This window comes from Magallana gigas, chromosome 3, assembly GCF_963853765.1.
Source record: "Magallana gigas chromosome 3, xbMagGiga1.1, whole genome shotgun sequence".
NCBI classification, from domain to species: domain Eukaryota; kingdom Metazoa; phylum Mollusca; class Bivalvia; order Ostreida; family Ostreidae; genus Magallana; species Magallana gigas.
In genome coordinates, this window is record NC_088855.1 from 36,521,588 (window position 1) to 36,539,414 (window position 17,827).

General features: G+C 34.8%; 1 protein-coding gene across 1 annotated transcript; it reads left to right on the forward strand.

The window, feature by feature from the left end:
• The first annotated feature begins 7,436 nt into the window (after positions 1-7,436).
• Positions 7,437-17,446, forward strand: LOC105343129 (protein Wnt-4). The gene is made up of 4 exons (XM_011450335.4): positions 7,437-8,365; positions 10,565-10,803; positions 11,362-11,645; positions 16,061-17,446. Exons 1-4 carry the CDS (start codon positions 8,280-8,282, stop codon positions 16,526-16,528), a joined length of 1,077 nt encoding a protein of 358 aa, XP_011448637.1. The 5' UTR covers positions 7,437-8,279; the 3' UTR covers positions 16,529-17,446.
• The last annotated feature ends 381 nt before the right edge of the window (positions 17,447-17,827 follow it).

Genomic DNA, 17,827 nt, shown 5'->3' on the forward strand with positions numbered 1-17,827 from the left:
ACCTGTAATTTCAATAATCATATAAATCTGTATTCTTAAAAATGCTTGTATAATATACGTTTTTGTGTCTCGTCCCATTTCATGATTTTGAAAGTGATAAAATGAAGTGGAAAACCAATGGGCTTGTTGATGACTACGTATCCAGGACCCACCTTGAAACCATCTTGACGCATTGCTCAGATGACCATGCAATCCGTAGTTTCATGTATTGTGTCTAAGTTTATGACAAATAATGTTACAGTATTAATCTCATTTCTCAACTTCCGGTCATGCGCAAAATACTGGTATGATATCCGATTCCTATGACATTTTAAAGATATTCAAATATATGTAAAAACCGATATTTACCTTGATTTTTGTTATACTAACAAATTTAAAATTGATTTAATCAAGTCGTCTTTATCCACTGAACTCTTGATGAACTGTGTTCAAAATTTAAATGCAAACCTAAAATGTTATTGTGGGTTGGTATATATTATTGCATGTAAATTTTTCAAAAACAAATCTACTAAATGACAAATTTCTGTACAAATCTGCCTAATATTCTGTGATGATAATAATACCTATTTTTGACTACCACTGATTAAACTACTGCGCTTTTCAGATCGATGAGTAAATAACAATGAATTGGATGGAACATGGAGAGAGGGAGATTGAGGGAAGAAAATACCTGTGTGATGAGTTTATAATAAATGGCTTCCAGGTGTCAGTTTACATTCGCAGAAAAAAAGCGGAGTGACAATTATGTAGATGGTCATTGATAAAGACGATCGATCTTCAACCAAACCCTCTAGATGTCTAATTATAAAGAACGCCACCTCAAACTGGAATATATACCGCCAACACAATGTGATTGTATCATAGATTAAAAATTCCTCATTTCTGTTGCGTGTTTATGTAACCTTGACGCTACAAAACAGACGTATTTGACTTAATTTTGCAATACGTGAACATTTTTTTTTCTTTTCTTTTTTTATTTTTTACAAATTTATTGCTGCCATCTTTCATAGACATAGTTCTATTTATCTTTTCTTTTACCTTTACACATAGTCTGCACTACATGAAAAAATGTAGACAGTTACGACATCCATACGGCTAGATTTCCGGTAGATTTCCGGGTGACGTTCCATTGGTCCTAACCTCTGTATAGACCCCCGGGCTTTAAGGAAAATATTGATGACAACCGTCTGTACATTTCATCGTTTCCTTTTAAAGTTTGTTTGATATTGTTATTTGTTTCTTGTTACAATTATCTTGTCTGTTGTGAATATCAACACTAAAATAGATCGAGAATTATGATCCATCAGTATTGGAACTAACATTATGTTTCCCCAGTGATAAGTGTTTTCTAAATATAATAAAGGAAAGCGTTATAGCTTCAAGCAATTTTGAATGATAGAAAATGTAGGACCAAATTAAAACATATTTCATCACATCAAAATTCTTTTTTGTCACCACATTCCCAGAAATGATATAAATGCAGATAAAGCCAATATATGGAAATATTGTTTTCCATTGTTTTAATATTTTTCATTTTAAAGAAGAGGTTTGGAAACATGCCTTTGGTTGGTCTGTTAAGTAGAGCTTTTCTTTCGTGTTTCCTTTTTAAATCCTACTTTTGTAATATTATGGATATCAGACAAATATTTACGTATATGTGTGCAGATTTTCATTAACCAATGTTTTATGGCCAAAACAATTATCATATGATCGTTATGCATCATGCCATAGAAAAAAAACATTTGTATCTACAAAGAGATTACTAATTTTGTGCACTGTATGCATATCCTTCCAAACAAGGTGGTGAATTCATAATTTCTATGGTACATATAATTTCATAGCATAAGCAAGGTTAAATGTAAACAATCGCACAAAGTAAAATATTACAAGAAGATGTAACTTTATCTCGGCTGTAGCACCAGTTCCTAATGTTAAAGCAATTTTTTTTTAACTTTAAAATGGAATACTCATATGCTGTGAATAGTAAACTTCTGTAAACTCCAGAAATTACGGACTGCAATCATCTTTTCCTTGGCTCCCAAATAATTTTTATTGAATTATAAAGCTAAAACTTTCTTCTGAGAAACTCAACACATGCATGACATAATTTTGTATTGCAAGTTTGGAATTTTACTCACTTAAAGTTATAATTTTCATATTTACACCAACGTAAAAAATTCATAAACCACAATAATTGAGTAGGATCTTGCAAGTCCGTTTTCCCTACTCCGACGACAGCCTATGAATGTTGTTTGCTACCAATTTTGCTGTAAAGTAATTCTGTGACGTTCTGTGACAATGAATACAAACAGTTGTTTACCTTTGAGGTTTATGCGAACCTGTTGTGTGTTTTTGGTTGTTCGGTGTTTTTGCTTTACAAAAGATTAAAGGATTCGGCGAAAGTAAATACAAATATTTACTTACATGTTGAACTGCGTAAGCAGGACAAAAGAAATTAAATGATATCATTTAGCACCTTCAAAGTCTCTGCCTCCTCCCGCCCACTTCTAAAATCAAGAAAAGAGAAAGAATATCTACTGTCAATAAATTTTCTTCAATAGAAGGAGCAATTCTTTAGATTATGGAGGAATTCTTCATTCGAATTGTATGATTAACATTTCAAAGACGTTAGAATATTTTTCTGTTGTTTTCAAATAACTGATAATGTTCCTGACTCATTTTGGAAAGGGACTAGTTTGCCTCTTCCGTTTTGTTCCTTTCATTTTACGATAAATCTCATTTAATCTGTAGGTTTTAATGGAGAAAATGTCCATCCTCTTTCTTTTTGGTGTATTGGTTCCGTGTGTTCGATTCAACAGCTGCGACTCGTCAAGTCCCTGACATTTTTTTTATGATTTCTGATCCTCTGTTGCTGTTGATAGGACAAGTTAACACAGCAGTTTTTCAAAGCAAAATCATAGCCTTATTACTGGTTCTTGTTGTGGTTTTATATGCGTTTTATCTAATGTGCATAGCTAGAACAACACACTTAAAAGCACCGCAAAATGGCATTCTATGAATGAAACGGTGAGGGAAATAAAATGATTTGTATAATGGAATGCAGATAAGCCTGCAAGTGTATGCAATAATTTACGACATTTTATATTGCATGTATTATCTATTCGTTAAAATTTCACTTATCTGATTTAATGTAAGAAGTGAATTCAAACTTAAGATAAAAACTTGAAGCTATCAATTCCTCTAGGCGTTTTATTAATTCCAATATGATGTTTTCCCATTATAATTTATATGTGAGTCGTGGAATCAAACAAAATGCATGTCATGGTGTGAATTTCACGCTTTCGGTGAAAAGGAAACGATTTTATGACTGAACAAATCAGGATTTCGATAAAATAAAGCCTTAAAATCCTTCTTTAATCCATATCCTCTGGATAATACTGAGCATATAAATCAGTAATATATATATAGTGATTTGATGGCATATACAAAACAAATACTTGTAACTAGACACTGACAGTATGTTAAAACGTTACGTGGAGATTATGTCGTTTTCTTTAAATTATTTCAAAATGTATCAAATACAAGCACTGATCAATTTATGACCCTCTTGAAAAGTTAACTTTACTTATAGGCCAGTTTTAATCATTCTCTAATTATGTTATCCACAAAAAGGGTCTTGATGTCCATATTTATATACATGTATATTAAATGTACCCTTGTGAGTAAATTTCCAGATAAGAATTGTCCGCTATACATCTATTTTAACTTGTTTCAAGATGAACATGCACTAAAAAGAGATGTGATAAAATCCATATATAATAGAAGAATTTTTTTGTATTCACCGTAATTTCATTGGGTATCTAATAAGAAAATCAGGTAAAACATCTGGACACACATTTTACAACGAGCCCTTATTCAGCTAGATCCCCATAGGTTTGTTAGTCCTTACACACTTTAGAATCTCATTATACGTCTGGTCTGACAATTACCCACCAATGCTATAAAATTACACTCATTTGGGGGGTCAAGTTGTAAACAGGGCACTAATAAAGGGGAATTAATCTGCCATCTTACTCATCATGTCCCCCATAAAGCAAACTGACACATAGAAGAGCCTCCAGTCTGCTCTTATTTACAGGGTATATTTAGAACTCACTAAGCGGTATTATGCAGTTATTGCTTTTGTTTTCGGTGCACGGGGTATTTTTTAAAAGGGGAGGAAGGGGGGGGGGTAATTTGGTAATAAATCTTTACCAAAATATATGTGCCTTATTTTCATTGTTAAAAATTTAGTGCGTGTGTTTGATTAAATATACTTCAGTTACTTTTTTGTTTATATTTTTTACAAATCAGCAACAAATATGTTAAAAACCATACATTTTTAATGTACTTAACTTTTACATTTGTCAAAGTTGTTCATTTTTCAGCTTGTTTGTAACATAATGTTAAAGTATGGGGAAAAAATATGCACAGGTTCGGGGGATATCAAATGCAAAATACAGAAGCTATATGAGGCTTTCGTATGTTGTAAATCTTTTCTTTCGGAAAAGCGAGTATTGAAGAACCAGTTGAAATTTTGAGAAAGGAAATATGACAAGCCATGGCGTCAGTAGTTTCACAAGAAAGGTGTGGCAACATACGGCTAATAAGTAGTTTTCCAAGTTGCAACAAGATTGACACGTGTGCAATTAGATTTGTATCGGTCTCTCTTGTACCCGTAAAGAGCAATTATCGCACGTAATGTGCTAATTAATATGGACAGGCATTGTGTCTCAAACTACAACAGGTGTTTTGATTAAAAATAAACAAGCGTGCTGCGAAAGTGATAATCTAAAGGTAATTATGTAATTAATCCACGCGCGGCGGTACTATTTGGGTTAAAATTGAGTTTTAATTTTAATTTGGTCGTCTGCGAACCTTCAGTTTTCTCAAAATTATCTTAAAAGTCGCCGCCACGTTGAGTAATCGTTAATTGATGTGGAGAGTATTAACGGTTTCTTGGATTGTTAAAACAAGTATTTAAATACACATAAATTAAAAATATATCAATTAATTTGAATTTACAGCAATATTTTCAGATTATTGTTTAAAAAAGAATTTTAAAGCGTAAAACTGTATAATAATCTTTTAAACAATAAACCATAATAGGAAATAAATTTTTCATTCTAATTTTGTTGTCGACCTGCTTCTGGGGGTATTTCTATTTTAGAGAGTAGACTTTAATCTCTCTTCCTTGCCCAATATCAAGTAAAGTATCACCGCACTATGCGCCTAAGCCCACTGTTTACCGGAATCTCTCCCTTTCTCCACCTTTGTCATTGCTCGGCGATTAGCGTGTTTAAATCTCCATCCATCAAGAAAACATACTATATTCGAGAAAAAATATAGCTAATGCAAGGGTCATCTGTGGTCATTGATCACATTTGTCAAATCTGGGAAAATCGTATTTTCAAAAAGAATTGAAAAATTTATATTTTACGAGTTCTCGAATTTAGAGAGAATTCAAAAACAGATATTACAATGCATTTTATTGGAGGCAGGGGAAGGGTTGGATTTGTCAAAGAATTAAAAGTCGTGAATTCAAATAAAGAGTAGAATAAGAATCGGTGCCGATTTCAAAGATCGTGCACATCATGTAAAAGTTTGACTTCTAAATCCAATTGAAATGACATTTATCCTTGACGAGTTGTTTACGCGGAATGTCAGCGGGATTTGGAATTGTTTGAAATACACGTCCACGAAAAGGGGAAAACTTCTGTGTTTCAAAAAATGTTAGCAAACTAAGAAATAGAAGTGATATGCCAAAAGGGATTTGGTTGGATCGTGATTTTAGAGGCCCTCATGAATCGACCCCCTCCAAACGACGAACAGGAATTCAACAACTGGGCGATTATTAATGGTCGTAATGTGACAAATACGAATATAATTGAAAAATCTTTGAGATAAGCCACAGGTTTGATTAAAAAACGTTCATCCAGTTTGACAACGAGACTCTTAATAAAAACTACAGACTTTAGCCACCGAGAAAACTGTTTTTGTATGAAAGGAGGAGATAGAAATTACCCCCTTTTATTTACATTTGGCTATTGATACGACGGAAAATTCTTTCTGAGAGAGTGTTTAAGCGAAAAATGATAGACAATTGTGTTCTTCCAAAACGTCTTGGATATAACCATCAAAGGCAGCGGCAAAAAGATAGATTAGAAGCAATTTCAAGTTTTGTTGCAGTTGTATATTGAATGTTAACGCTGAAAGATGCGAAGACCGGGCTTGCATCAAAACAAGATGAGGAGAACATAAGCAAATATAAACAAGTATCGAAGCGCTTCAGAGGAGAACTGAAGTTTCGGAGAAATTACCAGAAAGAAAGGAGCAAAGTGAGAAGGAAAGAGTTTAACCAAAGGTTTTCTTTATTACTTTCAAAAGGTAAGCTTATTTTTATCTTCATTCAACTCTTGTAGGGGATCAAGTTTTACACCCTCCCTTTGAATTCTGGAAATTTCTAAAGATTAAGGTATTAACATCTTAATCCTTTGAAGCCCCCTCTTTCCCGCTTTTTTAAAAATCATATCTGCAATCAATTTCAACGTTTATTATTGGAATATGTAGTTATTTCTGTTTAGTTGTTAGCCTGCTTTTGAAGTTACAAGCACATGCATTCCGGTTTTTAATGAAAGTGTTCAATGGATTCTTTTTTTTCAAGAGGATTTCTGTATTCAATGAATTGTTCTCATTATTTTATTTTTATTGCACAGGAAAAGTGTTATCTATGTTACTACCCCATATCCAATGTTTGGGAGGAGTACGCCTTTCTTGATTTATGAGGAAAAACATGCGAAATCCATAATATAGTCCGGAAGTTACTTTATATGTGCAAGGGAAACCATGTTTTAAGTTGTGTGTAACGTTCACTTTTATCGTTGCGTAATTGTTTTCATAGTAATGACGTATGAGGGATGTAGTAACGAGACATTTTAGAAGATTTATGTGGTATCATATTCGACAGGCCACTACTCTGTATTGAGAAACCATACATTCTCTAGTAAACTCGATTTAACTGAGTAATTGTTCTTGTATTGATGAGAGCATTATAAATTTGGAAAAGAAAGGACTGTCGTAAATCTAGCAGTTAAAGGGAGGGAAAAAATAGACATTGATCCAAAATATCCTTAGTCCTATTTTCCTCCCACATCCAGGGGGAGTAAATATATATGAATCGATTCTGTGTATTTGTAAAGAAAAAAGACCCTGGGCGGAAATTGCTAACCTTTTAGAAACGTGGAATATCGCAAAGTGTACAAATAAATTCTGAATGAAACGGCAGTGCCGGGGCAAAAATCTCTACGATGTGTTAATTGATTAGTCATTTAGATATTCCAAGACAATATTTAAAATTTTCTTTATGAACAATTGAACTCTCCCTTTATTATTTTCTATTGATATTTCTTATTCATGTTTGTTCGTTTAGAGTTGAAAGTTAAACATTCATACTCTTATCACTTGTCACCAAATAAAATCAGGTGAAAAAGAAATGCGCGTTTAGTACACAAACTTTTTTTTAAATTCATTGAAAATTTGGCGCATGACGCAGGGTTTAAAGATAGACTTGTATATATACACTATTTCAAATGTATGAATGGGGAAGAGGGACAGTTTAAAATATTCGTTTAATGTTCCGATAAGCTTAAGTGAGACAATCTAATAACTCAAAAAACTAAATCACTCCGAATTACCGACAAACAAGTAATTACAACAAATTGGAGGCGTGATCCGGTTCACTGAAGCCAATCCAAATTCGTCTTGGGCCGAGGGGGCGGAGCTAACTCAGTGAGGCTTGGGGGTTAATAGGAGACAAATGGTTTCTCTTGCGTGTCGCCGATAGGTTCATTCATATGATATCAATTCGTACTGGCTACAACAACTGAGATAATTGTCAGTCTAAATTATCATAACTTATTGATAATAGTGTGGGATTTATAAATAAGGAGAAGTTTTTTGGGAGTTTGTCCATAACATCCAACACACGTGGAAAAGGAGGAGGAAGTTTTCTCACTTTCAACATTTTTATTCTTGATCGACTTTATGGAATGTATAAGAATCGGTTTGTCATATTCCTGAGAAACTATAGATGGATGAACATACAATGATGAGAACTGGTCCTAGTTAAAGAATTTACTTCAAAGAAAATTATACAGTGAGAAACTTTACACTCGAACTACAGGAATTATACTGGATATTTCATAAGGACAAGGTTCCATACCAAGATTACTTCAGTAAAACCGTCAAGTATAATTGAAGAGGTGTTGTGTTATTAAAGAATGAATCGACTGGACTTACTGTCACTTCTCCTGGGAGTTTACGTACTTTTATACCTGACGTCTGTTGCCGACAGTATTAAATGGCTGTAAGTATATTTCTTTGACTACAGATAATTCAAAAAACATCTTCCGATTCAGAATTTTTTTCCCGTTGGAGTCATTGGGTTGTTGGTTAATCCGGAAACTATTTTCTGTGTATTGTTTGATGGCAAATAATGCCAAAAAGTTTCTGGGGCTGTTGTCATAGACAATTATGTAAGCCATGCTGACAAGTCTCGTGCCCTGTCTAGTTAGCGGTACAGATGCTGCGTTATCACACGTGATTTGACAGCTGAATCAGTGCGCGGGCGCATCACCAACATCATATTGTAAGATTACGCTCATAAATCACACATATTCGATAAACAACAAGCAAAGGCAACTGGATTGTTTCTTGTAGGCCGGTGTTTTATTACTGTTTAAAAAAAAACCGTCTCGTAGTGAAGAAAAGCAGTGAGTGAGTTTTCCTGTCAAAACTTTGGTCTGTCTCTCGTCTGCTGAATTCCCGCGATAAATCAAAAAATAAAAAGTTCAACAATATAGTTTTTCACCCCTTTTAGCAACACGAACGCATTGAAATAGAATTGCAACTCATGAAATATCACAGTACCTAGAGACAAGTGAGAAATGAAACTTACAATGTCGCTTTTAAGACCTCGGTCAACATATAGTTGATCGTCTATCTAGCTATGTAGAATTGCCCGAGATATGGTTTTGTTCGTTTGTTTGCCCTGCTAGACGTTCACGGGTCGTTGTTACTGAAATGGTAAAGTATTACCAGATAACTTGTAAATACAGATTATAAGAGAGAAAGTTTCCATTTAATTATTTCCAATAGCCCTTGTATATTGTAACAAAGCTCGTAGGAGAATTGTAGATAAATCGCCAATAAATCACAGAGAGAGAGAGAGAGAGAGAGAGAGAGAGAGAGAGAGAGAGAGAGAATATATAGGCGATAAATATGTTATAATGTAGCAGTTTTTATCACATATTGCAACTAATATATAAAAGGAATATGCAAATTCCATTACCGTGAAGTATAGAACTAAAACAGTATGTGGTTGTACAGTTTAAGTTAGAAAAATACCAGCATATAAAACAACTCTACTGGCGATTGTTTGTTTTCTGAATAAATTTAACGTTACCAGCATAAGTGATTATCTTACAAAACAAGCGGAAGAGCAATTAACAGCTGATTAAGAGTATAACTTGAACTTGTTAAAATTGATGTTAGATATCAATCAACAACGAATGGAAATCTAGTTAATCCAAGGCCGGGGGTACCATGTACTCAAATCATACTTTGATGGAGAAATAAATTACGCCTCCAAATTATAGATAATTTTCTCACCTATTTAAGGTGTAGCAATTTAAAACTTTGAAACATTTTTATTGCCGAAGGCAAAATACTATTTAAAATCTATACATCCTTGTGGCTAATTTGGTAACAGTTCGAACAAGTTTTCGCCGACACAATTCGTTTGTTTTAAAAATATTTCACAAGAAGCAAAATTGGTGTGAAGGTTTTAGGAGCCATAAACGAAGGAACTGTGACGTTTTTGACAATTTGAAGCGATAAGAAGTTTACAAAAAAATCATACACTTCTTTCAAATTGCAGTTTCCCTCCGATCTTTGGCATTAACGCATTTTGTATTGAGCTACTTCTGAATTGGAGCTAAATGAAACACGAAGATGAGACAGATATGGAAGGCTATGACGAAGATTATTCTGCAGGCTAAATAAAGATACTTGTAATGATTGGTCAATTAAATGGTCTAGAAATTATAACAACTAAAGGAAAATGAAAAGCGCATCCGCCTCGAGTTGCTGGCCGATTTTTCAGTTTATATTTACTCTCAAAAGACGTTTTTGTCACAGAGCGCAATTTTTATTTACCTGAAAATTGAAAGGCACTAACTAAATCAATATTGGCTTGGTCTAGACGAGTCACTGTATTAGTATAGTTAATATGCTCGGACAGGCTTGCAAATCGTGGGTTACTTTCACTCGGGGCGTTAAAAAGCGGAGATTCCACACAGATATATATTTACCGGTATATAAATAACATCAATTAACACAGAATAAGAGATGAAGATGAATGGTAGGGGGTATGATCTAGGTCATGATTGACATGGAAAGTGAAAAAAAACCTAATTAATTCATTTCATTAATCAGCATTATACATTTCCTTAAAATATGTTTGTCTTGATTTTTGAAATGTTAATTTTTTTTCTTTACCCTATAGCTCATTAGCCATGTCTTCCGGAGCTACTGCAACCATTAGTTCGGCCAATTACTGCGACTCTCTGGTAGGCCTTGTCAAAAGACAGAGGAGAATCTGCAAAAAGAATTTAGAAGTCATGGAAAGCGTCAAGCTAGGAGCGCACGAGGCCATACAAGAATGCCAATACCAGTTCAAGAATAGGCGTTGGAATTGCAGCATGGTGGATCCAAAATCACTTTTTGGGAATGTGTTAAAATTAGGTTAGTTGAAAAATTCCTGTTCAAAGTATGCTGAAATTGATGGTGTCTGCGAAGGGCTATTACATTAGAAAATCATCAATGGTAACTATTTGTTTTTGATTGTCATGTATTTTAACATAATCGGACTCTTACTTAGACAAACACAGTTTTATTTAGGCATCACTTAGGTAGTTGTCGCTAAATCTCCCCACACCGTCATTTTATATTGGGAAAACTCTATTTGCTTTCTCCTGCTTTGATCTAGGTACACTATCAATGTGTCATGTTAAATAGATTATTGGATATCAAGTATTCCCACCTAGTATAACTTTCTCTGCCCTTGTAATGATACTTTAAAAAATGAACACAATAAAAGGAAAAAATAATTACATCAAATATGCAATAGAATGCAACAGTTATTTTGAGTCGGGATATTAATTTTGTTTAAATAAGGGTGGACCGTATAAGATCCAAGTTTAGAAACATTGATTTTTGTTGAAAATCTACTGAAACTGAGAACTAGAGTATCTTTTAATGTTTTCAAAGCTCTGTATTGATTGGTACTATTTTTACCTCCAGGAACAAGAGAAGCATCTTTTGTGCATGCTATATCAGCAGCAGGTGTGGCCCATGCAGTGACCCGGGCGTGTTCGAGTGGAAAGCTCACAAAGTGTGGTTGTGACCGAACTGTAAAGGGACCAAGTAAGGACGGATTCGAATGGTCCGGATGTTCAGACAATATCGCATATGGGATAGCATTTTCTAAAACATTTGTGGACGCCCGAGAGAAGAAGTCAAAGAAAAGTGGCAAAAATGCAGGGAGAAGATTAATGAATTTACACAACAATGAGGCTGGCCGCTTGGTAAGTTATTTATTATGAAGGATTTCAGTCTTTTGTGCTTTTTTCCCCTCTTAATCCGCTTTTGTCGATAAAACACGACGAAATTGTTCAAGAAAGCACAGTGCCATGAACTTGTATTGACTCTTTGATTTTTTTTTTGCATTGATCTTATCATTTTGAATTCACGTCTGCGATATGTAGATATAGAGTAAATGAAATCTGAAAACCACGTTTGAATGATAATGAAATGCTAATAACAAAGATATACACCGGGAACAATCTAATAAAACGAAAGAACGCCCCGCTTTGAAATGTATGTATGTCCTTTAACGATAGAAAATCGCAAAGGGAACATTATTTTGCGACCGGACGTAGGAGCTAGAGATTGTCACAAAATCATAAAACTAGAATCGGTAGAGAAAATCTCAACATAGCATTTCTATCTCTAACCACCACCTCTCTCTCTCGCTATCAAATTAAATCGTCAAAATGGAAGGGGGTTTCATAAAATGAGAAATACCAAAAGCCAAGAGAATAAAATAAATTGAATGGTGTTGAATCGGGCCGTGGAACATAGCCGGACCACATGAGGGGCTGTATATTTATGACTTGTCGTCTAAGTCGTCTTTGTCACGAAAGCTATCCTAATAATTAAATGAATCTTTTCCAATTTTATGTCTGCACCATAAAACAGTGTGGGGTATGGTTTAACTATTCCGGCCTTTGTTGCTAGTTTTCACGGCGAGGCGACAATTAAACAATGGGAACAAATAAATGGACGTTTATAGGGTATAACTATTTCTTAAATTTGTGACAAATAGGATATTTCGAATGAATCTTGCTCCGTGGGTTTATGACTTTGTCCAAATAGTTATGAAAGTTTTCTTCAGGTTTTGAACTTTTGTTTTGAAAGAATGTAGAATATTTTCTAAAGCCAATCCAGGAGTTTCATAGTCGGCAAAGTGTTCATTCAATTTCATTTCCTCTTAAAATTTTGGATCTATGTTAGCGGGGTGTATGCTATACGATTTGGTCCCCTGCCTTTCCTCATTCAAACGCCAGATCCACGCCTCATTAAACTGGAATCTTTTATAAATACATATTAATAGCTTAAAATTTTTTGAAGTTCAATTCTTCAGCTTGAAACTGGAAAATGCAGTCATGTAAGGCATGTAGCATTAAACTGAACACAGTCTGAAAATAAAAGCCCGAAATCGCAGCACAAAGAACTACCTCGTTAAGACTTCAAGCATTTAGCATATTGGCATCCAGTATGGTTTATTTTTTTGTTCTTTAACTTTGACCTCTAAATGACAAGAATCACGAAGGTCATAAAAAGCATGAAAACACATATCGCATGAATATATCAAAATTCTGATATAAGTATAACAACATTTCATATTTTGATAAATATTTATATCCATATCTAAACATATATCTCGCGATTTAGATTTATCATCTGCTGGCAGTAACGTTTTTTCTCCCCTCTCTCTGTGGGGCTTTCTCAATAATATGGAGGTTTATATAAAGGCACAATAAGTTTACAACACACATATGATATTCTTTCTCAATCTCTCGACAAACTTTTTTTAAAATATAAAGCAATGTTAACAAATATACATCCAGAGAAAAAAAACAATTTGAGGACAGGTTAATGAATTGCTTTTTTCTCCAAAAAGCATAAGGTTACATGTAAACTCAAGCAAAAAAGCGATACTTTATACTGATATGTCACCACACACAAATTAAACCGGTAACTAAGTATTTGAGTATCAGATATAATTGTGACACTTTTTATTACGGGAGAAACACACAATCTTTTTTTTTTTTTTTTGTCTACCTTCGATTGAGGTGTATGTTTCATAAGACGAATTACACCCTGGGCATGAAATAGTATCGGCGTTCTGTATTGCTATGATATGACAAACTGCAAAAGTCGGTGTGACATCGTTAGGGGTATGACAAATGATCGGAAACGCCAAAGTGTACAGGCCAAAACATAGGTTACCCGCGAATAGAGAAAGAAAAGAAAAATCCAGATAGCTGATATTTTGTGGGGATTTTGTTTGGCAGTTTCTGTGTATGTGACACTGAATTGAAATGGGCTACCCAAACATACGGCCATGCGCAATTCTGACCAAACTTTACAAACTCTTTCAACAAACATAGAAGATGTTATCACAGAACCAAACCAAACCATCTAAATACAGGCTACATAAAACAATGATACCTTTATTTAGAACCCCTCCCCCTAAAATCCTAGACCTCTTTGAAGGAACCGTACTACAAAATCGGAGCGACAGTTTATGTAGAAGGCGTAATAGCTACACGTGAACGATAGAGGTGAAAGCTGGAGTAAAAGAGAACGGAAACAAAGAATACATCTCGCTAAAGCCATTAAGACCGTGTTTTCATAAACTGGACATGTCACTGTAGTAACACAGAGGTTCTGACAGTTTAGACGTTCTCTCTCTCTCTCTCTCTCTCTCTCTCTCTCTCTCTCTCTCTCTCTCTCTCTCTCTCTCTCTCTGTGGAAACTTTCAACAGGGTTTGTTAATTTCGATTCAAATTAAACAAATTAAAAGCCTATTAACAATGCTTGGTAGGGATGAAGCAGTAATGGACAAAGCGCCCCGTCCGCTCGGCTCTCGTCAGCTTCAAAGTCCGGGAGCTGTGAGGGTATTATTCCTTGGCAAATAGCACTTTGTTTATCATTCGTTTCGGGATATTAATCTTATGACTTGTATTTACTGAATTCCACTAAGTCTAGGGCTCGCTGCTTGTTAAACGTCTTAAGATGTCATTGGTGCGGGTAGCTTCCTTTTATCAAGACGAAATTGTCACGACGGGATGATAGCGCACCTTGCATCCACTTGTGTTTTTATTTCTCTGTTCATTCAACAATATTGCAAATGAAATATGTATTGCTTTGTAGAGGAGGGGGACCAGGAGGTCGACTTTGGCCCTCTGTAGGGTTAGACTAGTAACGTTGAAATTGCCGTGTTTACTAAGATATAAGAATGATAGTTCCCAAGAAAACTTTGGGTAAACACTAAATCCATCATGATCAAAATGTTTGCCTTTTATAATAAATAAAAAATCTTTGACTGATTAATGTGCAAATGGCGTTACCATTAATCTCTGTGCTGGATATCTTTCTGATTGTTGTTGGTGATAATACCGGGCAAATCTTCGCACGAATAAATCAAGGTTCAGACGAAATATGACAAGAAGAACTAGCATCTTTAATCTATGATGTGGCGTAATGGCCTCACTAATGTGTCTAATTTGTCCAGAACCCGTAAACATGGACGGCTTTTCTGGACAATTGTGACATGTCTTGAGCCTACATGTTAGAACTAATTTGACAAATGTTACTACTAGTTCACTTGTAGTCAATTAAAAACAAGAGATGTATGGTTCTTGTAATAACCCGTCTCCAGGTGCATGGTGCAGCTAACAACCCGAGTGATGAATGGCTGGTCATCTGCGGAACACCCTTTGGTGTTATTAATAAAACCTGTTTTGGACCTCCGGCCGTGAAGAAAATATTAAGAATTTTGAGCAAATTGACATTTGACCATCAAGTCTGAAGCACCTGAAGGGCTTCGATCAATTCACCTCGGCAGAAAGGGTCCATGAACTTTCTCGACTGCAAATTATGATGATTAATCGCGATTTTATCGCCAAGATATGGGTGTAAAGTACTATAAAAACGTGAAATTGCATGCCAATATTCTTCAATCTATCAAAAGAGAGCAACGCTATTAACAAACAAAAATATTTTAATGGTCACCATTCACTTTTACTTTATTTAATGATGCAAGAAAATAATTTCATTTTCAAACATATAACACATAATTTAAATTCATTGAAAATCCTCTAGCCCATGGCTTGTGTTAAAAGGCAGTTTTTTTCCTTGAACAACTGTCGGAATGGAAAGATCGCACCGAGATAAAATGATTTCGCAGACATATTTCAAGTTTCGTATTTGAATACAATTTCATCTAAACATTTACGAAAATAAAAATAATTTGTATGCAAGCGAAATTTGTGTTTAAATAAGAAATTTGCTACGTAATTGAAACCATTTCATGCTTCTGAAATCTGCCGAACCAGTGCGTAAACATTATGCATTCCCGAGTTTCGCCAGACATGATGGATAAGAAACTTGAATATAAATACTTGTCAATTACACAGGTGGTCCCAAAACACAGGAGATGAATCTGATCATAAATGTTTTTAATGAATTGATACAGACCATGGATTTCAGGCCGCTTTAAAATATTTTTCTTTCAAGAAAAACAAGACTGAAGAGACAAGCACAATAAGACTGAAAGTTGAATTTTTTTTTTAAGATTTCTTATTCCATTTGCATAAAATTTATTCTTATTGTATAATTGAAATGTTCTGTATGACTGTCTTTATTCTTGCAGGCAATAGAACAGAATATGAAAGTGGAATGCAAGTGTCATGGTGTGTCTGGATCATGCGAGCTGCGAACTTGCTGGCGAGCAATGGCACCTTTCCGGGAAGTAGGGGCGATAATTAAGGAAAAGTTCGACGGAGCCACGGAAGTGAAGTCTGTGATGACCAAGAACCATCCACGACTAGTGCCGACAAATCCACAGTTCAAGCCACACACAAAATACGATTTAGTGTATCTCGTTGCCTCTCCAGACTTTTGCGAACCTGATCCGAAAACGGGTTCGTTTGGAACCAAAGGTCGCGTGTGTAACAAGACATCTAAAGCAATTGATGGTTGTGAGTTAATGTGCTGTGGTAGAGGGTACGAAACGCGGAAGCGAAAAGTCGTGGACAGGTGTTTTTGTAAATTCCATTGGTGTTGTTACGTCACTTGTCAAGAATGTGAAAGGGAAATCGAGGAGCACACGTGTAAATGAGTTCCAACCAAAATATACTCGGTTTATAATTATGAGAAATCCCAAAAGAAGAAGTAGAGACATTATTAAATGAAATCCGCCGAAGACTCTTTTAACAGAGATAGCGCAATCAATGTTAAAAATTGTTAATGACAACATTCTCTATGCAAGAGAAGTGCACAAAAGTTAACATATAAACATTGATGTTATATCATGTGAGATATTAAACAGACTCGGTGAAGATGGGTCTTGGTCCAAATCCGAAACAGTGCACAGCTCCATGTTGGTCGGATACGAAACTGTGCGCATAGACCAAATGACCAAACTGGTTCGGCCATCAGTTGCTGCCACAGTCAGTGCTGTATTTTCATGTAATACAGGGGGTCAACAATACTCACCTTCAGACAGAATGATATTGTGATCATGTGATAATTTGAATCATGTTATGATATATTCCTTTTCTGATACCTCATTTCATTCTCATTGTACAGACAATGCATCATAGCATACCTCTAAATGTATCCTATTCATTAACTACGATGTAGTGATTTAGTTTATGTTGTTCTGACGATGCGTTGTCAACACTACCCCCTGTTTTACGAAAGTGCTATTATGAAATAATTAATTTGCCTGTCTTGCCTTGTATTTAATTCCCCCCTCCCCCCAAAAATCCGTAAATACTCTTCAAATATTTGGTTTACACAAGTATCTTTTGCCATTCCTCCTGACTTCAACTGTTCAAGAATTCAATGTTTCAATCATTCACACACATTATTTATTTACACGAATCAAAACTATGTTTTATTGTTGATATTGTAAATACAAAAGATACAAATACATGTATATGTTATCTACAAATGCAATAATTACCAATTGTGATATTAGTGTACATGTCTCATGAGTGACTGAACCAAAAAATAAAAACTCGAAAAAAATATCGATTATTGTTGGTGTTTATATTTTGAATGCTGCCTTTTTTTAAAACACAGAAACTTGAATAACTTTCTTCTATATGACTGTGTATAATTTCTGTATTTTTTTTAATTTCTGATTAATCGTTGACCTCAAGTTTAAATTTTTCCTGACCACATTATAAAAAATATCAGCAACAAAAACAACACCCGTTACTTAGTCAACTGTTGTATTAGCAGCCTTGCTTTTATGTGCATTAACGACATCACGATACTTTGATATACTTTATGCGTCTTTATCTTACTGTCGATGCAAGGCATACTTAACAGACACCTACCAGATACCAATACTCTTACTATAACACATTCCTACGTCAGGATTGGGGGTTTAGTACAGTTCACAGCCGTC

Bases quoted from the DNA above. Each gene is read 5' to 3' on its own strand.
- LOC105343129 (XM_011450335.4), top strand. From the start codon at position 8,280: ATGAATCGACTGGACTTACTGTCACTTCTCCTGGGAGTTTACGTACTT. The intron at 10,804-11,361 runs GTTAGTTGAAAA...TTTTACCTCCAG, and splicing joins TGGGAATGTGTTAAAATTAG to GAACAAGAGAAGCATCTTTT. The intron at 11,646-16,060 runs GTAAGTTATTTA...TTATTCTTGCAG, and splicing joins ACAATGAGGCTGGCCGCTTG to GCAATAGAACAGAATATGAA.